The sequence below is a fragment of the Canis lupus genome, chromosome 2 (assembly GCF_011100685.1).
Source record: "Canis lupus familiaris isolate Mischka breed German Shepherd chromosome 2, alternate assembly UU_Cfam_GSD_1.0, whole genome shotgun sequence".
Lineage (NCBI taxonomy): Eukaryota > Metazoa > Chordata > Mammalia > Carnivora > Canidae > Canis > Canis lupus.
This window is the reverse complement of record NC_049223.1, coordinates 41665822-41684283: the sequence shown is the minus strand read 5'-3', so window position 1 is coordinate 41684283 and position 18462 is coordinate 41665822. Positions and strand designations below refer to the sequence as shown.

The 18462-nt window shown below is 38.5% G+C and overlaps 1 protein-coding gene across 14 annotated transcripts in view; it reads left to right on the top strand.

Moving 5' to 3' along the window:
- CDC20B (cell division cycle 20B) overlaps positions 1 to 18462 on the top strand; it is a 49323-nt gene that overhangs the window by 28415 nt on the left and 2446 nt on the right. For 6 of the 14 annotated variants that reach the window (XM_038530589.1, XM_038530591.1, XM_038530592.1 and 3 more), the window contains 8 exons: positions 2112 to 2205; positions 4176 to 4292; positions 8526 to 8725; positions 10116 to 10210; positions 12278 to 12503; positions 14593 to 14718; positions 15401 to 15518; positions 16315 to 16469. In XM_038530589.1, coding sequence (XP_038386517.1) covers positions 2112 to 2205; positions 4176 to 4292; positions 8526 to 8725; positions 10116 to 10210; positions 12278 to 12503; positions 14593 to 14718; positions 15401 to 15518; positions 16315 to 16445 — 1107 coding nt within the window. In that variant the 3' untranslated portion in view covers positions 16446 to 16469. The other 8 variants (XM_038530585.1, XM_038530587.1, XM_038530586.1 and 5 more) reach the window with 8 other exon arrangements.

Genomic DNA, 18462 nt, shown 5'->3' with positions numbered 1-18462 from the left:
AGAGGGAGAGGGGGAGAAAGAATCCCATGTAGACTCCCCGCTGAGCGTAGAGCCCTGTGAAGCTCCACATGGAGCTCTACGTGGGGCTCTGTCCCAGGATCCTGAGGTCATGATCTGAGCTGAAATTAAGTCAACCAGCTCAACCAGCCGAGTCACTCAGGCGCCCCTGTAAGCTTTTGCTACTGTTGTTTGTTTCTTGACTAAGTTAATTTAGTTCTTTTAAGTATCTCATTTATTATGATTTTAAGATCTTAGAGGAGTCTGACCTAAATTCCTAGGGCACATTAAGTATCACTAGCATGTTTTTGGGTTTATCAAGTTCAATGAATAGCTTCTGAAGGAATCAAGGCTTCTTTTAGAAAGCTTAAATGGAAAGTAATAAATTCTCAGTTTGGGCAATTACTCATTTAGTATGTGCTTCCAGTGCTTGATATATCTATCTATATATAGATATATTTATATGTATATATATCTTACTAGAGGAAAAATACTGTGAATGTAAAATTTAATTATTTGAAACCATATACAAAAGGTTTGAAAATAAATCTCTTAGAGCAGGTCTTTTGCCTAGTGCTTTATTGTTGGTTAGGGGTTTAGAGGTGCAGATGGCCAGGGAGTTCTATATCACTAGGGGCATGTTGACCTTACACCCAGGCCATGTAATCAGTGCCACTGCCTTTCCACACTCTACTTCTTGCAGACTAGAGTTTTTATTGCCTTATCCTCACAACCTCCCTTTTCTTTAGGATCTATAGTAACTGGTGGCAGTCAAGGAGGCGGCTCTGTCTGTGTGGTCACAATGGTGTTGAAAGTTACCTTTGTTGCAGCAATTGTTATCCAGCCAGAGCATTGTCCCAGCTTCACTGAAGAACCTGGGAAGGAGATAATGGACACTGTTTCACTATTTTATATAAAACATTTGTCGTCATAACTAGTTAGAAGTCAAATAGCATCAGGATTGGTGCAGATACGAAGTGAGGTCTTTCACATTGACAGTAAATGTGAGTCTCCATGTGGTCCTCAGAGGTCCTGCAGAGGGAGTTTCTACAATAAGGGCCTGCATAGTTGTGTAGATGTTCAAAATTATTCTGTATAGTCAGATCTATGCCAAGTTGTTCAGTAAAGTAGTTAGTAGATCTTACCGAGGGAAGAGCACCCTTGGGTACATCAAACAGAAGCACTCTGTGCTGAGCAATTCCTTGGTCAGCTTTGTGCTAATAATGGGATTCTGAAGAATTAACTCTATGAAGAGTTCCATTGATTTTAAGAATATTATTTTATACCAGTAGTTCCCAACTGGGGGTTATTTTGCTCCCCAGGGGACATTTGACAATGTCTGTAGACATTTTTGATTATCCCATCTAGTATATACAGTCTGAGATGCTGCTATACATCCTATAATGCACAGAACAGCCCCCACAATAATGAATTATCTGTTGCCAAATGCCAGTGATCCTAAAAATGGGAAACCCTGCTTATACTTGATTGTCCTATTTTGAATACCTAAAAACCCATGATTCACTTACTGGCAATGACATAATATCTGGGAAGAAAACTAAAAATCTCAAAATGATGCCTGTGAAAGAGAATGCTGTATGAATTATGGTGATCCAATGACTGTTTTATATGTAAGATTAAATATATTATCATGAAGGGAAAAAAAGGAATTGTCTCCACTTTATTTACTAAAATGTTTTTAGAAAATTCCAACAAGTACTTTTCTTTATACTTACTATTAATTTTCTTATCTGTTTTTGTTTGAGGTTTGATGTAAGAATGTCAGAAGTGCTTTTTATATACTGGCCCAAAGGGACAGCAATCAGATTTTTGTGTTCATGGGAACTGAGGCAAATTATTTAAGATCTTGTGATTTGATGTTCCCATTTCTTTTTTTTAAAGACTTAAAAAATTTATTCATGAGAGATACAGAGAGAGAGGAAGAGACATAGGCAGAGGGAGAAGCAGGCTCCCTAAGGGGAGCCAGATGCAGGACTTGATCCCAGGAACCTGGGATCATGACCTGAGCCAAAGGCAGACGCTCAACCACTGAGCCACTGAGGTGCCCCTGTACATGTATGTTTCTAAAGAAGTATTTATTTGCTTGTTTACAGAAATGCCTAAACCAACTATTTTTGACCCAGAAGGTGGTTCAGTGGGTTAGTGGGCAAATGCAACTCTGTGAGCCATCCCAATGTGTTTGGAAAGGTATGGTCCAAAGATTTTCTGTTTTTCCTTCTTTCCTACCCTTCTCTCTCCCTGCCTCCTTCATTTCTTCCTTATCTTAGAATATATTATTGGAATATATTATTTTTATATATATTAGACTAATCAACATAATTATGAATTTAGAGAATTCTCCACCTTACCTGTCCCCCTCCCCAAGTCTCATTTCCTAGAGGCAATTATCCCTAACTAACTGCTCTTCCCCCTAGTATTTACATCTATTTTCTAAGTAATATTTGTAAACTGCTCTTTCTTGAGATTTTAGACTTTATCATAACTTTCTGACATAGTAGATAAGAACTTTGTTCTTCTGCCTCATTCACCTCCTTCAATCTACTTAGATCACACTTCTAAAAATTAATGAACCCTTCACGTGGCTGAAAATCTGTGTATAACTCTGACTTCCCCAAAACTTAACTGCTCATAGCCTACTGTTGCCTGGAGGCCTTCACAATAATATAAACAGTTGATTAACACATATTTTGTATGTCATATGTATTATATACTATATTCTTACAATAAAGTAAGCTAGAAAAAAGAAACTGTTATTAGGAAAATTATAAGGAAGAGAAAATACATTTACAGTACTGTATTTTTTAAAAAAGATTTTATTTATTTATTCATGAGAAACACACACACACACACACACACACACACACACACACACACACACAGAGGCAGAGCATAGGCAGAGGGAGAAGCAGGCTCCATGCAGGGAGCCCGATGTGGGACTCAATCCTGGGACTCTAGGATCATGCCCCGGGCTGAAGGCAGGCGCTAAACCCACTGAGCCACTCAGGGATCCCACTGTGTGGTATTTATAAAAAAAAAACAACCCACATGTAAGTGGACTCATGCAGTTCAAACCCATGTTGTTCAAGGGCCAACTGTATTAGCTTCACTGTGTAAAGCAGTGATCCGATATTGGTATATATTGCAAAATAATCACCACAGTACTCTAGTTAACATTCATTACAATTCGTAGTTACAGAATTTCTTTTCTTGTGATGAGAACTTTTAAGATCTATGCACTTAGTAATTTTCAAATATGCAGTCCAGGATGAACTATAATTGCCATGTTGTACATTACATCTCCATGACTTATTTTGTAACTGGAAGTTAGTACTTGTTTTTTAAAAAACCCTTATTTGTAGTGCTTGAGTGTTTCTAGAAACCTTTAAATTTTGCCCACAACTGCAGGTCTTTGTGGCTAACACCAAGGCTGTGAATAACGATCTAGTTCTGGGTATAGCATTGTGAAGTTCTTACACTTTTTATCAGAAGGCATGTGGTCATAGAGACCACAAATTACCTGGGTGGGCTCAGAGCCTATTAATTTATGTCATCTTGGTTCGTTCCATAACAAGCCAAGTAGTTGGACAGATGAAAAGGTGGTGGCCTGTGGTTTAGACCTAGGTGGGTCTTTTGATGAGAATTAAAACTGAACCCAAGATAGGACCTTGAGCTCAGATAGTCACAGGTAAAACTAGCCAGAAGTAATTCTGTGTGCTCTGGTAAAGAAACAATGAGACAAAGAGCCAAAATAAATGAATCGACAAATACTTATTACAAAGACTCAGAGTAGGGCTTATGCCTATCAGTTAATTGTTGATGTGCTAGACAAATGGATATGCAAAAATTACTTTGATTTTAAAATATCAAGGGATGGAATAAATATTCAAAGCATGATAGAGTGTTTCTGTATGCTTCCCACAAGATGGTCGTTACATTTAGGTCTGGCATTCATGTGTTTTTTGTTAAAAAATGCCATGAAATATTTTTAAAATTTTTGTTTAAATTAATACAGAAGCTGTTTTTTCCTTCCCTTCTCCTGCAACTTGTAATTCAGTTTTATCACAATGACTACTTTCTTTTTCACGTTGTTATGTCTTAATACCTGCAAGGATAAATACTATGCTTCCAAGATAATAAAGATAAAGATATCTTTATAGGCTGCAGAAATGGAGTTGGAGATGAATCCTTCCATCTTAAAAGATTCGGTGATATAGACTATTCCATACTCCAACCAGAAGTGAAGATTCATCTTTCTGGTCTTCGAAATGACTATTGTAAGTTATTGTTTAGATCATGAATTGAAAAGTTGGAGTGACAAAATGTATCCTGTGCTGTGGCATAAACTTGAAATTTGCTTCTGGAAGAACCTAATTGGCCCTTGTGCCTCATGTCCCAAAGCTGAACCATCCAAATGTGGTTAATGTAGTTTGGCCTTTCCTTGTGCAAATTTCATGTTTGGAATGGGTATTGTTGGTGTTGGTGGGGTATGAGAAAAAATATATTTATGAATTTTACTGTATTAGAATGAACTGTGAGAATGGGGCCTACTCTTAGGCATATATTTCAAACATGGATAAATCTAATCAGTCAAACAGCCACATTGTGTCTTCTTGTTATGTGCTTAGTTTATAATCTAGTTGGGAAGACAGGACTAACTCACATGGAACTTCTACCATTATGCCAGTGTAGAATGCAAATAATGAATTATGGGGTAAAAGGAATTATAATGACTGTAAGTTCAATGATCTTTGGATCTTTGTCTAAAAAGACTTTGTGGAGATAGTAAGACTTCAGCTGGGTCTTGAAAAATGAGTAGGATTTAGAGGGATGGAGGCGAGAAGATAGAGTATTTTCAGCAATGTTAACAGTGAGCAAAGGCAGGCTATTGGTAATTAATGATAATATTACTGAAGAAGATACAATGGGAGACTGGTGAATAGGGTGGTAGATGGAAATTTTACAATTACGTAGGTCCCCTTAACCCCCTAACTTTTTTAGGTTACTGCAGTTGTCATATATTTTACATCTACGTACATTGAAAACTCTACCATTATAAGTTTTACTCTAAAAAGCCATACATATATGTATTTTAAATAAAAGAGGAAAAAATGGTCTTCATAATTACTCAAATATTTACCAATTCCACTCTTCTTTTTCATTCTTGATGATCCAAATTTCCCTCTCATATAGTTTCCCTTCAGCCTGGAAAGCTTCTTTTGGCATATTTCAGATCAGATCAGTTGGTAAAGACTTCTCTTATACTTAATTTTTGCTTCATCTAGATTTCTGGGTTGCTAGATTTTTTTTCTTTCAGCATTTTAGAGATACTGTAATGACTTCTGGCCTCCATAGTTTCTGGTGAGAGCTCTGGTGAGAGCTCAGTTTCTAGGGTCATTTGAAGACTTGCTCTCTTGCTTCCAAGATCTGACTCTTGTTTTTTTTTTTTTTTAAGATTTTATTTATTTTGTTATTCATGAGAAACACACATACAGAGAGAGAGGCAGAGACACAAGCAGAGGGAGAAGTAGCCTCCATGCAGGGAGCCCAACGCAGGACTCGATCCTGGGTCTCCAGGATCAGGCCCTGGGCTGAAGGCGGTGCTAAACTGCTGAGCCACCTGGGCTGCCCTCAAGATCTGACTCTTATTACACATGTTAGATCTTTGGATATTATTCCAAAAGTCCCTGAGATTTTGCTCATTTCTTTTTAAATTTTTTCCCTACACGTTCTTCAGATTGGATCATTTCTGTTGATTTATATTGGAATTCAATGACTCTTTCTCTGTCATTCCCATCCAGATTTTTCAGATATTGTATTTTTCAGTTTAGAAATTTCCATTTATTGTTTTTATGGCTTATATTTTTATTTTAAAGATTTTTAAAAAATTTATTTATGAGACACACACACACACACACAGAGAAAGAGAGAGAGAGAGAGAGGCAGAGACACAGGCAGAGGGAGAAGCAGGCTCCTTGTAGGGAGCCTGACATGGGACTTGATCCCGGGTCTCCAGGATCAGGCCCTGGGCTGAAGGCAGTGCTTAACTGCTGAGCCACCAGGGCTGCCCTGTTTTTATGGCTTCTATTTTAGTTTTATTTTTTTTTATAGTTTCTATTATCTTTACATAGAAAGCAGTTTCTTTTTTTCCATTCTGCTGATATTTTCTCTTTCCATTCAAGTATGTTCTTTCTTTACCTCATGGAGAATATTCTTTCTATTCTGTTTATATATTTTATTATAGCTTTAGCATCTTGTTTATTATTGCTTTAGCATCTTGTTTTTGATAATTCCTATACTTAAGTCATCTTGGGGTTCTTGTCTATTAATTATGTTTTCCTTATGTCCAGTAATCTTGAATTGTGTACTGGACAATATGGATATTATGTGATATTAATTCAGGGTCCTGCAGAGAATGTTGCCATTTTTGTCTTAGTTAGGTTATCCTTTAAGGTTTGTCTTGCCTTTTATGGGTGATGTTTTGAGTCTCAGATCAGTTTCTTCAGCCTCAACTATGCTGATTTGGGTCTATCCCTCATATATACAGATTCGAGTCTAGGCTGAGACCTAAATGGATTCTTCAAATCTCAGTTCAGTTTTCAAAGCCGTTGCCAAGCTTATTTGAGTTTTCCTTGCACTAACATGATTTCAGGGTTAGGCTGAGATGTGTGTGGATTCACACATTCACAATTAGGGAATGCCTTTCTGTGGCTCTCTCCCCTCCAGGATTTTCTCCACATACTTTGGTCACCTCAGACTCCTTTCCCTGGCTCCTCTCACCAGAAAGATGGTGAGCTTTCCATCAGAGTTTTAGCTGTTGGTGCTATTCCATGATTGGGGCCTACCCTCTGACAAAACCATGTGAGAAAAAAAGTGAGAAACTCACCCCTGGGCAGGCTGCTTCTTCTGGTTTTGACCCCCTTACTTAGTTTAACTGCTTTTGCTTATTTTCCATTTCTCAGGTTTTTAATTTTTAAAAATATTTTGTTCAGAGTTTGTAGTTGTCATTAGTGGGAAAGGTGGGTTATAGGTAGCTTAGACCACTGTAGGGGAACTAGTGTGCTTCATAGTTTTGTATTGATATGTGTCAATTAGGATAAGAGATTTTTGTCTTCCAAGAAATAAGATAGGGTTATATATCAACTATATTTCAATTAAAAAATAAGGTAGGATACATTTTAATATGTGGTCACACAAATATGGTTTCTTTTGGCAGTCAAAGAGTTCTTATAAGTCGAAGCTGGAGAATACTGCCAGGAACTTCCAGGTATCACATATAAGTCACTGACTACTTTTTCTTGATATTTCATAGTTGGGTGTATTTTGGTTTGAAATGATAGTGACATCTTTCATATGGATATTGTGGGTTTAAAGATGTCTCCCTAACAGTTATGTGCTTTTCCCCTATATTTATTGCAGTATTATTTACAATAACCAAATTATGGAAGTAACCCAAATGTCCATCAATAGATGAATGGATAAAAAAGATGTGAAATTAAAAAAAAAGATGTGGAATCGGGGTTCCTGGGAGGCTCAGTTGTTAAGCATCTGACTTCAGCTCAGGCCATGATCTTGGGGTCCTGGGATTGAGCCCCGCATTGGGTTCACTGGGGAGTCTGCTTGTCAGTCTTCCTCTCCCTCTGCTCCTCCCCATTCTCATGCTCTCTCTCTCTCTCTCTCTCTCAAAAATTAAAATCTTAAAAAAGAAATGTGGTATATGTGTGTGTGTCTGTGTGTGTAATGAAATGTTATTCAGCCATACTATTCTTGCCATTTGCAACAACATGGATGGATCTAAGTGAAATAAATCAGAGAAAGACAAACACCATATTATTTCACTCGTATGTAGAATTTAAGAAACAAAATAAATGAACAAAGAAAAAAAAGACAAACCAAAAAGCAGATTTTTAACTAGCTGATTGAACTGATCATTTGGAGATCAGAGATCATTGATCAGAAAACAAACTGATTGTTGCCTAAGGAGAGGTTTGTGGGCAGGATGGGTGAAACTGGTGAGGGGAATTAAGAGTGTACTTATTGTGATGAGCACTGAATAATGTGTAAAACTGCTGAATCACTATATTGTATATCTGAAACTAATATGACACTTATGTTAACTATACTGGAATTAAAATGAAAAAAAAAAAGAAAAAGTCTAGATAATTCCAATGAAAAAATATGTGCTTTTAATTTTTAGTGGCCTGTTAGATACAATTCATGTGTACTAATAATGATAGGTGAAACTTCCAAGTTCTCTAAATGACTCCAAATAAATATATCTGAGTATAAATAGCAAGCATTATTGTTCATTAGACTGTGTATCTTGGCACAAAATTCTAGTTTTTATTTTTGAACTTCTAATGATCTGCTTGCATATATAATTCTATTTTCCAACTAACCATGGGAAAGGGATTAATTTTGCTCATCTATCTATAAAAGGTTGGTTACTTGAAAATATTTTTTATTTGCTAAGTAATTACCCTAACTAATATGAAATGCTTTTCTTATAGATCTGAATATTCTAGACTGGAATTTTCGAAATCTTGTTGCTGTAGCCCTTGGATCCTCTGTGTTCATATGGACTGGGGAAAACAACGTGATTGAAAATATAGACTTAAGTCTCAATTGTAGCTATATATCCTCTGTGTCCTGGATAAAAGATGGAAACTGCCTGGCAGTTGGCACCAGTGAAGGAGAAGTACAAGTAATGGAAAGTTGTTTTTTTTCCTCAAAATGTGCTCTGTGTAATTGCTCAATAACTAAAATTGACTTTTAATAACAAGTTATTATACAATAGAGAATCTATATTAGTTGTGGCACTTGAAACTATGGGGAGTAAGAGGATATACCATCCTGTTTTTTTTTTTTCTGAATGGCATTTAATGAGGAGTTAAGGATACTCTATCTAGCTTTTTTTCACACAAGCTTTCCTTCTGTCATATTTACCTTCTTAGAAGTCTTTTTTCCCCCCAAATTTTATTTTTTAAAGTCATTTCTACACCCAGAGTGGGGCTTGAACTCACAACTCTGAGATCAAGAGTTGCATATTCCTGGGGCACCTGGGTGGCTCAGTGGTTGAGCATCTGCCTTTGGCTCAGGTAATGATCCTGGGGTCCTGGAATCAAGTCCCACATCAGCCCCCCCCTCCCCCGCCACAGCAGGGAGCCTGCCTCTCCCTCTGCCTATGTCTCTGCCTCTCTCTCTGTGTCTCTCATGAATAAATAAATAAAATCTTTAAAAAAGTTGCATGCTCCTCTGATCAAGTCAGCCAGGTAGTACCCCTAAAAGTCTTTTCTCTAGTATTAAAGTTGGGCTTGTAGAATCTCCAGGGTTAGGACTTTGGAGAGAGGAAGATAACCGTCAGCTCTCCTTTCTCACCTCAAGCTGTGATCAGGAGCAGAGTTACTTAAAATGAAGGAATTTGTTTCTGATAAGCTCTCTGAAATGGTAATTTACCCATATTCTATCAACCTATTTAATTTCTCATGTATTATTATTACTAGCAATACTATAAACAATATTGCTCATATGTTCAATGACTTTGGAGGGCCATAGATAGCTCTCATTGCTTTCTCATCTCTACAATGATATTGGCTGCTTTGAAGGTTATGTCATGATTTCTTCTTGCACCAAAGTTCTTCTTTCTTATATGGGTCAGTGTATCATTTGTAGGTGGCAGAAAAGGAGTCTCTTAGCCTGTCGGTGGATTTCCAGATACGAAATTCCACAATTTAGAAGAAACTAGAAGTGTGAGAGCCATTCTCAACCTGTGGCTGCGCACTGAATTCACCTGGGGAGCTTTCAAATAAATGTCTTTAAAAAATGCCATATCCACAGATCCTACCTCCATTATGAAATCAGAATGGCTAGCATCCATAGCAAGCTCTGCAGGTGATGTCATGACAGTTGACATGTCAGACGATGTTGAGTCAGACAATGTCAGACATGTTGAGTAATGCTTCCCAGGGTTAAGGGAGCTAAGCTTTCCTGTTGTACAAAGACTGGCTGTATCAACAATAATTGCCATCAGGCTTTTAAGAAGACAGTGGGCTGTGAAAAAGACAATGTTATGTAACTCTGCTTGTTCATTTTTTTTTCAGTTATGGGATGTAGTAACTAAAAAGCGGCTGAGAAATATGCTTGGTCATTTGTCAGTGGTTGGGGCTCTGAGCTGGAATCACTGTATTCTCAGCAGGTAAGAAGCGTCTTAATGGAACACATTAGATTTGTATCACCAAGTTTGGGAGGCTGAGTAAACCAAAAGCAAAACTAAAACAAACCAAAACCAAACAGGATATTAGTTAGTTTCAGTTATGATCCTACCCTCTTGCATGTTCTGATCTTCTGGTGATATAAGTGGTCCAGTGGCCACGGATACCATGGTGGCTCTGTGCCTGCACTGTATGCTAGTACTGGGAAGTGATGTTCAGGATTCACTAAATTGTTCAGATAAAAGGTCAAACTCAGTTTCTCTGTACCAAGCCATACCTACCAGAGGGATATTTTGTTGCAATCAAGTATTTATTGTTATCAGGATCAATAATTTGGACTATGGTAAACTTTCTGGGGCATATTTCCAATTCACAGACCCACAGATGTCAAAACTGGAAGGAGCCACATAGATCAGCTATCTCCATGGTTCTCAAACTTGAGCATGCATCAACATCACCTCAAGGATTCTATTTTTTATTTTATTTTATATTTTTTAAAGATTTCATTCATTTATTCATGAGAAACACACACACACACACACACACACACACACACAGAGGCAGAGACACAGGCAGAGGGAGAAGGCTCCACGTAGGGAGCCCGACGCGGGACTCAATCCCGGGTCTCCAGGACCACACCCTGGGCCAAAGGCAGGCGCTAAATCGCTGAGCCACCCAGGGATCCCGAAGGGCTCTTTAAAACACAGATTGATGGTCTGTCTTTAGGAATTTCTGATTTAGTAGGTCTGAAGTTGCTTTGATAATTTGCATTTTCTAGTTTCCAAAGTGATGCTGATGCTTCATCACTTTTGAGAACTACCAATTTAGTCTAACTACTTCTTTTTAACCAGAAAAGTTAAGTGACTGTCCCTATGATCCTACATAATTGATCTAAATATGCACTGTTTTTAATAATTACCATTCGTTTTTATACCATAGTTCTTAAGGTAGGTTTAAATTAAATAGATTCCAAGACCTTTTACAATTTAAGTAGCTAAGAAATAAATTTGAGATTTCAATACCTTGTGATTGTAAGTCAAAGTTAAAGCCACTTAAAAAAAACTGTATAAAAGGTTAATTATTTACTATGAGAAGTTGTTGTAGTGAAGTCAGTTCTATATTTGAATTCTTTTTACAGTCTGCATTGTTTAACTTTAGTTATATCATCCTCAAGGAAAATGAACAGATCTTTTCTTATAATAGCAGGTAACATTTTTGGAGTAATGGATGCTAGGCATTGTGCTATACTCTTTATGTGCATAATTGTGTTTTTAAAATTTTTTATGATAGTCACAGAGAGAGAGAGAGAGAGAGGCAGAGACACAGGCAGAGGGAGAGGCAGAGACACAGGCAGAGGGAGAGGCAGAGACACAGGCAGAGGGAGAGGCAGGCTCCATGCACCGGGAGCCCGACGTGGGATTCGATCCCGGGTCTCCAGGATCTCGCCCTGGGCCAAAGGCAGGCGCCAAACCGCTGCGCCACCCAGGGATCCCCTCGCATAATTGTGTTTTAATCCCTGCAGTGATGCTATACAATGGTTTCTAATACCCTCCCCCCCCCGCCCCCCGCGTGCAACCTATTCTTAATGAATAAACTGAGATACTAGCCTGAGGTCACATGGTAAGTAAAAGGGACAGAGTCCAGCTTTGAACCCAGGTGGTCTGGCTGCAGAGTTCCTATTGTTCATCTGAATGCTGTTCAGTGTGGCTGGCGCCTGAATAGTTTTTACAAATATGATACTGGATTTTGAGAAATTTCAGAAATAATTATATGTAGTTGTTTACTTATTCCTTGTAGAAAATTAGTCCAGAAAGAGTTCATTTGATAGAGTAATAGGATCTTTATTGTTATTTGGATCCAAATCACTGTGCATGAGTAGACATTATCCACTGATTTTGAATCACATTACAGTTTGCTGTGACATATATTTCAGATGTAACATTAACAAAATGAATAGTGGATTTGTAGATTAATAGAAAGGGGAAATAACACTTCATGCTTTCGAATGCTCGAGTTTTCTGTCAAAAACCTGCCCCTCTACCTTTGTGCAGCGGATCGAGGCTGGGCCGTGTTTATCACCACGATGTTCGGGAAGCCCAGCATCACGTTGGATCACTTCACCACAAGCAAGCTGTCTGTGCTCTGAAGTGGTCGCCTGACGGCAGGCTGCTTTCCAGTGGCTGTAGTGATGGACTGCTGGCAATATGGCCCCATGACCCAGGTGTGAGAACACAGACTCAACCGCTGAAAGTTATATCCCAACCTACAGCAGTCAAGGTAAGACATCCAGTAGCCTTCCAAGTTGCTCTTCACTCAGATATCACTGAGTATCCTTCACACATGAGAACAAAGCCATTAAGCCAATGCTTTGAGATTTTTCTTTCCCTAGAATTTGTTGTGGATTTTGCTACCACTCTCCTGAAAGACAACCCTATGTATACGCTCCATGTGTCCGTTTTTGTGGTTGTAAGTGACTGAAGCTTCTGAAAAAAAAAAAAAAAAAAGAAAAAAAAAGAAATATATTTTCTCTCACAAGTGAGGAGTCCTGGTACATACAGCTGCTTCCAATACCGTCCAGATTGAGGGCCTTAAATAATGTGAGAACACTCTCTCTTTGGCTGTTGGCTCTGCCTGTCTCTGTTTAGTTTCATTCTTTATTCAGACATTTATTTTGTGGGCAAGATGGCTCTTAGCAGCTTCAAATTCAGATTCCCTCAAATGGAAATTGATTAGGAAACTATCATTCTTATAAGTCTGGTATAAAAGCCCCAGGCAGGACTCTGGTGTGACTTTGGGCACATTCTCATCTCTCAACAGGTAACTGTGGTCAGAAAGATGGGTACACTGATTGTTCAGGCCTAGGTCATGAGCTCACACCATGAAAGGAAACCCATTGTCAGAAGAAGGAGGAGGGGTGGTGCCCAGTTAAACCAATATTCCACCATGCTTTGTTTAATATGTATTTTTTTTATTTCTCTGTATTTTAAATTCTTATTTCTAGTAAAAAAAAATCCATATATTCATTCCTTTGGTGTCATAGATATGCGTCCTGGCCTCAACATAGACTCCCAGAATATTTATCACTCACAGAGCAAAGAAATGATTCTACTTTGTTAACTATGAGCACATTTGTTAGAATGAGAACTTACATAGTTATCATGGGGTTTCCTTGTATAGGGTGTGATACGTAGCACCTGCTGCGAGGCATAGTGGTGGCTCAGTACTCTGGCTTGTGGTTTTTATTTTATTTTTTAATTTTTAATTTTTAATTATTTTATTTTATTTATTTATTCATGACAGAGCAGAGAGAGAGGAAGAGACGTAAGCAGAGGGAGAAGCAGGCTCCTCGCAGGAAGCCCGATGTAGGACTTGATCCCCAGACCTGGGGTCACGCTCTGAGCCAAAGGCAGATGCTCAACCCCTGAGCCACCCAAGCGTCCCTGGCTTGTGGTTTTTAATATCCATAGAACATTAAGAATGATTTTAGGTTCAAATTCCCATTCTTAATGATTTGAAAAAAATCTAGAGAAAATGTATGTAAAATATCCTGTCTGCAAACAAAATGCAAAAACAAAATAAAGCAAAACAAAAACCCAACACATGAAAACCCAAGCAAAGCAATACAAGTGACTTTCTTATATGTCTTGTCAGAAATACAGTGAATTGAACCAAGAGTTTCTGAAGCCTGAGCAAACTAAATCTGGTGGCAGCTAATAGCAGGATGGATGTATAAATAAGGATGCATAGATAAATATAACTGAAATATCTGTTATAATGTACTTTAAAATTACTGTTACTAATCATTTCAATGATCAATATAAATGTGTAATACTAAATCATATTTTCAGAATAACTATAGTAACATAAATAAGTAAATCAAAGATAATTTTATTTTCTGAAATGTATTAGTTGAAATGCCTGAGAGTTTTTGGGGTATGAGCAATCGTGTGTGGCTCCATTCTGTCCTTTTTTCTCTGACCTAGAACCTAAAGACACAGGTAGACAAATAGGAGAAAGGCTTCATTTCATAACCAGATTTTAGGGGCACATGTCACCTACTCCAGGGGCAGATTTTTGCCCATAGGTCATGTTGAGTGTAGTTTTAAAAATATATTATTGGGTGGTTTTTCTTTGTTTAAAATATTTGCAGTTGTTCTCAAAATTTGAGGAAGGCACCTAAAAGGTGATTTCTAGTCCCTCAGAAGTGATCTCTAGAGAGTGTCACTGCTCCTGCCTTTGGATCAAAGGTCCAGAAGAACCATGGTCCTCACAGACCTCTGCAAATCCTGCTCACCTGAGCGTGTCACCATCACAAGTTCACTTTCTCCAAGGCTGATCCACCTGTGTGATTATTTGAACTTTAAAGGCCATGGATTGGTGTCCCTGGCAGTCTGCAGTCCTTGCCGTTGGAGGCGGAATGAGAGATGGGCACTTACGTATCTTGGACATAAACACTGGGCGAAGTATCCAGACCCCGAGCACAAACTCACAGGTAAAAATCTCTGCTGGACTTTGCCTTCATTTTGATCTTCCAGAACCTGTGAAAATGATTCCTGAGAGAGCACTGGACTCAAACAAACCTCTTTATACTTGCTGAGGAGGCTACGGGGATTTCAGTTCTTGACAGCTTCTTTCTTCTTTCTTTCTTTCTTTCTTTCTTTCTTTCTTTCTTTCTTTCTTTCTTTCTTTCTTTCTAAGATTTTATTTATTTATGAGAGAGAGAGAGAGAGAGGCAGAAGCAGGCACCATGCAGGGAGCTGGATGTGGGACTCGATCCCGGGTCTCCAGGATCACGCCCTGGGCTGAAGGCAGCGCTAAACCGCTGGGCCACCCGGGCTGCCCAGTTCCTGACAGTTTCTTTTTGTAAAACCTTTATCTGTGAGTTGAAAGCTGAACTGTGTATCCTTCCCTCCCCACTCGATTCCCCACATCTCCCTTCTTTCTCAACATTGCTTTGACTGTGCTCATATTTGTAGGTTCAATGCACCTAAACCTATTTGTATGCTGAGTCTTCTGTTGGCCTTGGCACTAACAGAATTCCTCTAACACTCTAACCCCGGCTGTGGACTGGAGGATGGATGTGGATAGAGCATACTGCCTAGAATCAGTTCGAAATACATTCACGATGAATCAGATATTGCCATAATTCTGTATTTTTTGGGCCACAATTCCAGATTTGTTCCCTACTCTGGCTGCCTAAGACAAAGGAGATTGCAACTGGCCAAGGTACTCCTCAGAATGATGTGACTACGTGGGCCTGTCCTGGTCTGGCCAGGTCAGGTGGATTTTTTGGTAAGTAAGTGGATGAGTAAAATGCTGCGGACCTATAGCTAAGTGAGATGTCATTGTCAGGAAAAGCCTCAGATGAAAGATTTTTCTCTTCTGGCTCTGTGAAATATTTATTTTACCAGAGGAAAAAAGCCTATACCCACTCCACCTCAGAGTGTGTATAGGTGTTTCTGATTTTGACCAAGACTGTTCATTACTTACAATGGTTATGTCTTCTTGTTGCATATGTGTGTGGATGAAGCAGTGATGATCAGGGATTCTTTCTTTCTTTTTTGAAGATTTAATTTATTCATGAGAGACACAAGGAGAGAGGTGGAGACATATATAGAGGGAGAAGCAGGCTCCCTGTGGGGAGCCTGATGCAGGACTCGATCCCAAGACCCTGGAACTATGCCCTGAGCTAAAGGCAGATGCTCAACCACTGAGCCACCCAGGTGCCCCTCAGGAATAGCTTCTAAACTGTTTTTGAGCTCTGGAGTTAGTATTATAACTCATCTTACCTTATTCTGCAGAAGAACCAGCAGTACTGGAATGTGTGGGAGTTTTTACAATTACATCTCCTATGTCTCAGGCACTTTTGGGGGGGTGTTGAGGATATACATGTAAACAAGACAGATGTTATCTTTGCCTTTATGGACCCTATACTTTAGTGAGAAGAAACAGACCAAAAACCCCAAACATGTGTGTGTATGTGTGTGTGTGTGTGTGTGTGTATATGTATATATATATATAACATATCACATATACATATATTTACGTGTCACTAGATAGTGATAATATTAGGACTCTCTCTTTGCAGACTCTGAGAATGCTATCTGGCAACAACAAAACACCCTTAACAGAAAGACTTCCTGCTCCTGCTGCTCAGTCTGGCCTCAGAATGACTTTTATATCCCTAAGCTGTTATATACCTTGAGATTTGGTAAATAAAAACGTATGCAGCTCTTAACAGAGCTACCTGGGTGGCCAGGCATGAATGTAGGAGGGACACTAGTTGATCCTTTGCATATTTTAAACCATAAGATATGCAAGTCATGGGATATGTTTTCTGATTAGAGAAATATTTTTAATCAAGCCTTAAACCTGGTTCTCTACAAAACTACAATTCTAGGAGCTAGTTAGATCTTTCAGTGAGGTGGGGGCCTCTGATAGATCCTGGAGTCAATATGCTGATACTTGGAGTGAAGAATGAACATGTCCGGTGCATTTTCTTTTTTGTCTAGCCTTGACAAGCTATAAATTATTCAGTTGTAATGCCTTGTGACTTTTCTGTTGATTGTAGATAGAATTCCAAAGAGTACTTTTAAGCTTTTCTTCTCTTAACATGTTTATAGCTAGAGGAGATGCAGTTCCTTTTGAGCTCTCAGACACTAAAGCTCATCTCTGACATAGTGGTTTCTTTCACATGCCATATTTTCCCCCAAGGGTTTAGCAGGTGGTTGTTATATGCATATACACATCATGTGGTTAGCATTAAAAAAATGAAATAGAATGGAAATGGAAAAAAATGTAAAAGTATGGTATTATTTTGTGAAACATTTGTTACAGTCGTGCAGCTTCATACACGTGTCTATATATGGAGCCCCTACATAAAATGTAGTTTTGAACTGTGGGTTGTGGTCATAAAGCTTGGAAAATGGTCATGCCTTTCCTTAGTCTCACCCTGTTAATCACAGTTCATGATTCTCTGGGGGGAAAATTCAGGTGAAGAGGCCTCACCCACCTAACTGCAGAAGAAAGAGAACTTACCATCATCCTTGCTCTCAAGGACCAAAAGTTGTAATTGACAAGCTTTGAAACAGGAGTAGGTAACTTTCTAGCCTGTAGGTCTGGCCTTTGCTTTGGTTTCACCAGTCCATAGCACATGCTATGGAAACCATTGATTGGTGGTCTCCTTTATAATGATAGCTGCATAAAGAAAACAAAACTTTCAATCCTTTCAGTGATAATACTCTTGGAATTTAGGGACGTAAATCCTAAAGGATGACCTTTGTTTGAGGTAAAGATGGCATTTCCCACTTAGTCTAGTAAATTAAGATTTTCACTAATAAGAGAGAAGTATTTCAAGAATGCCTTTGCTTCTAATCCAAACTCCATTTTCCTAACAAATTTTGTAAGTAGTTGTCCATTTTTTAAAGTCGAGACACTTTTCAAAGCCTGCTTTGGGATTTGGGATTTTTTTGCCTTTTTTTCCCTTTTCCACCTTTTTCCCCCTTTCTCTTTATCTCAACACATCATAATAAAGAATGAAAGTATGTTTCTTACCTACTTTGTTTATTGAATTGACTTTTCAAGTTTAACTTTAAAACCATTCATGTAATATTCTATATTTACCCTAAGTCAAGTGGTTTTCATTTATATTGCCTTAATTTATAAATGTGTAAAATAAATAAGGGACAGTGGTTTTCCATAGAATAGAGATTCTTTGCTCTGGGTTTGGAGAATGGGCTAAATGGTTAGACCACTGTATTTGATTGTAGTTCTGGCTCTGCCATTAGTTCTGTGACCTGGGACAAGGCAATTGATATTCCTGAATTTTCTTTTTTTATCTATAAAATAAGGGAGCTACTTTGTATCTATGAATCTACATTTTTTAATGTACTGACACACCCATGGCCAATCCCATGTCTCTTTGGGGGATGTGTATGTGTGCGTGTGCATGTGTACATGCGTGAGTGTGAAGGAGAGCATTAGGGGTGATGTGTGCAGTTGGAAAAAATCCCAAGTGTTTAAGATATGTCTCCCTCAGGAGTGGAATACACATGTGCACTCCTTTCTGTTGAGAATCTGTGTCAGAGCACAAGATTATTTCTGAAATTCTAGATCTCATTTGAGTTGTAAGTTGTACTGGTTCTATGAGATGACCATCCACCTAGCTAGATTTTATCTGTGCCCCCAAATACCTTTTCCATCAAAAACTTATTCCATCTCTTTCCTTCTCCCTATC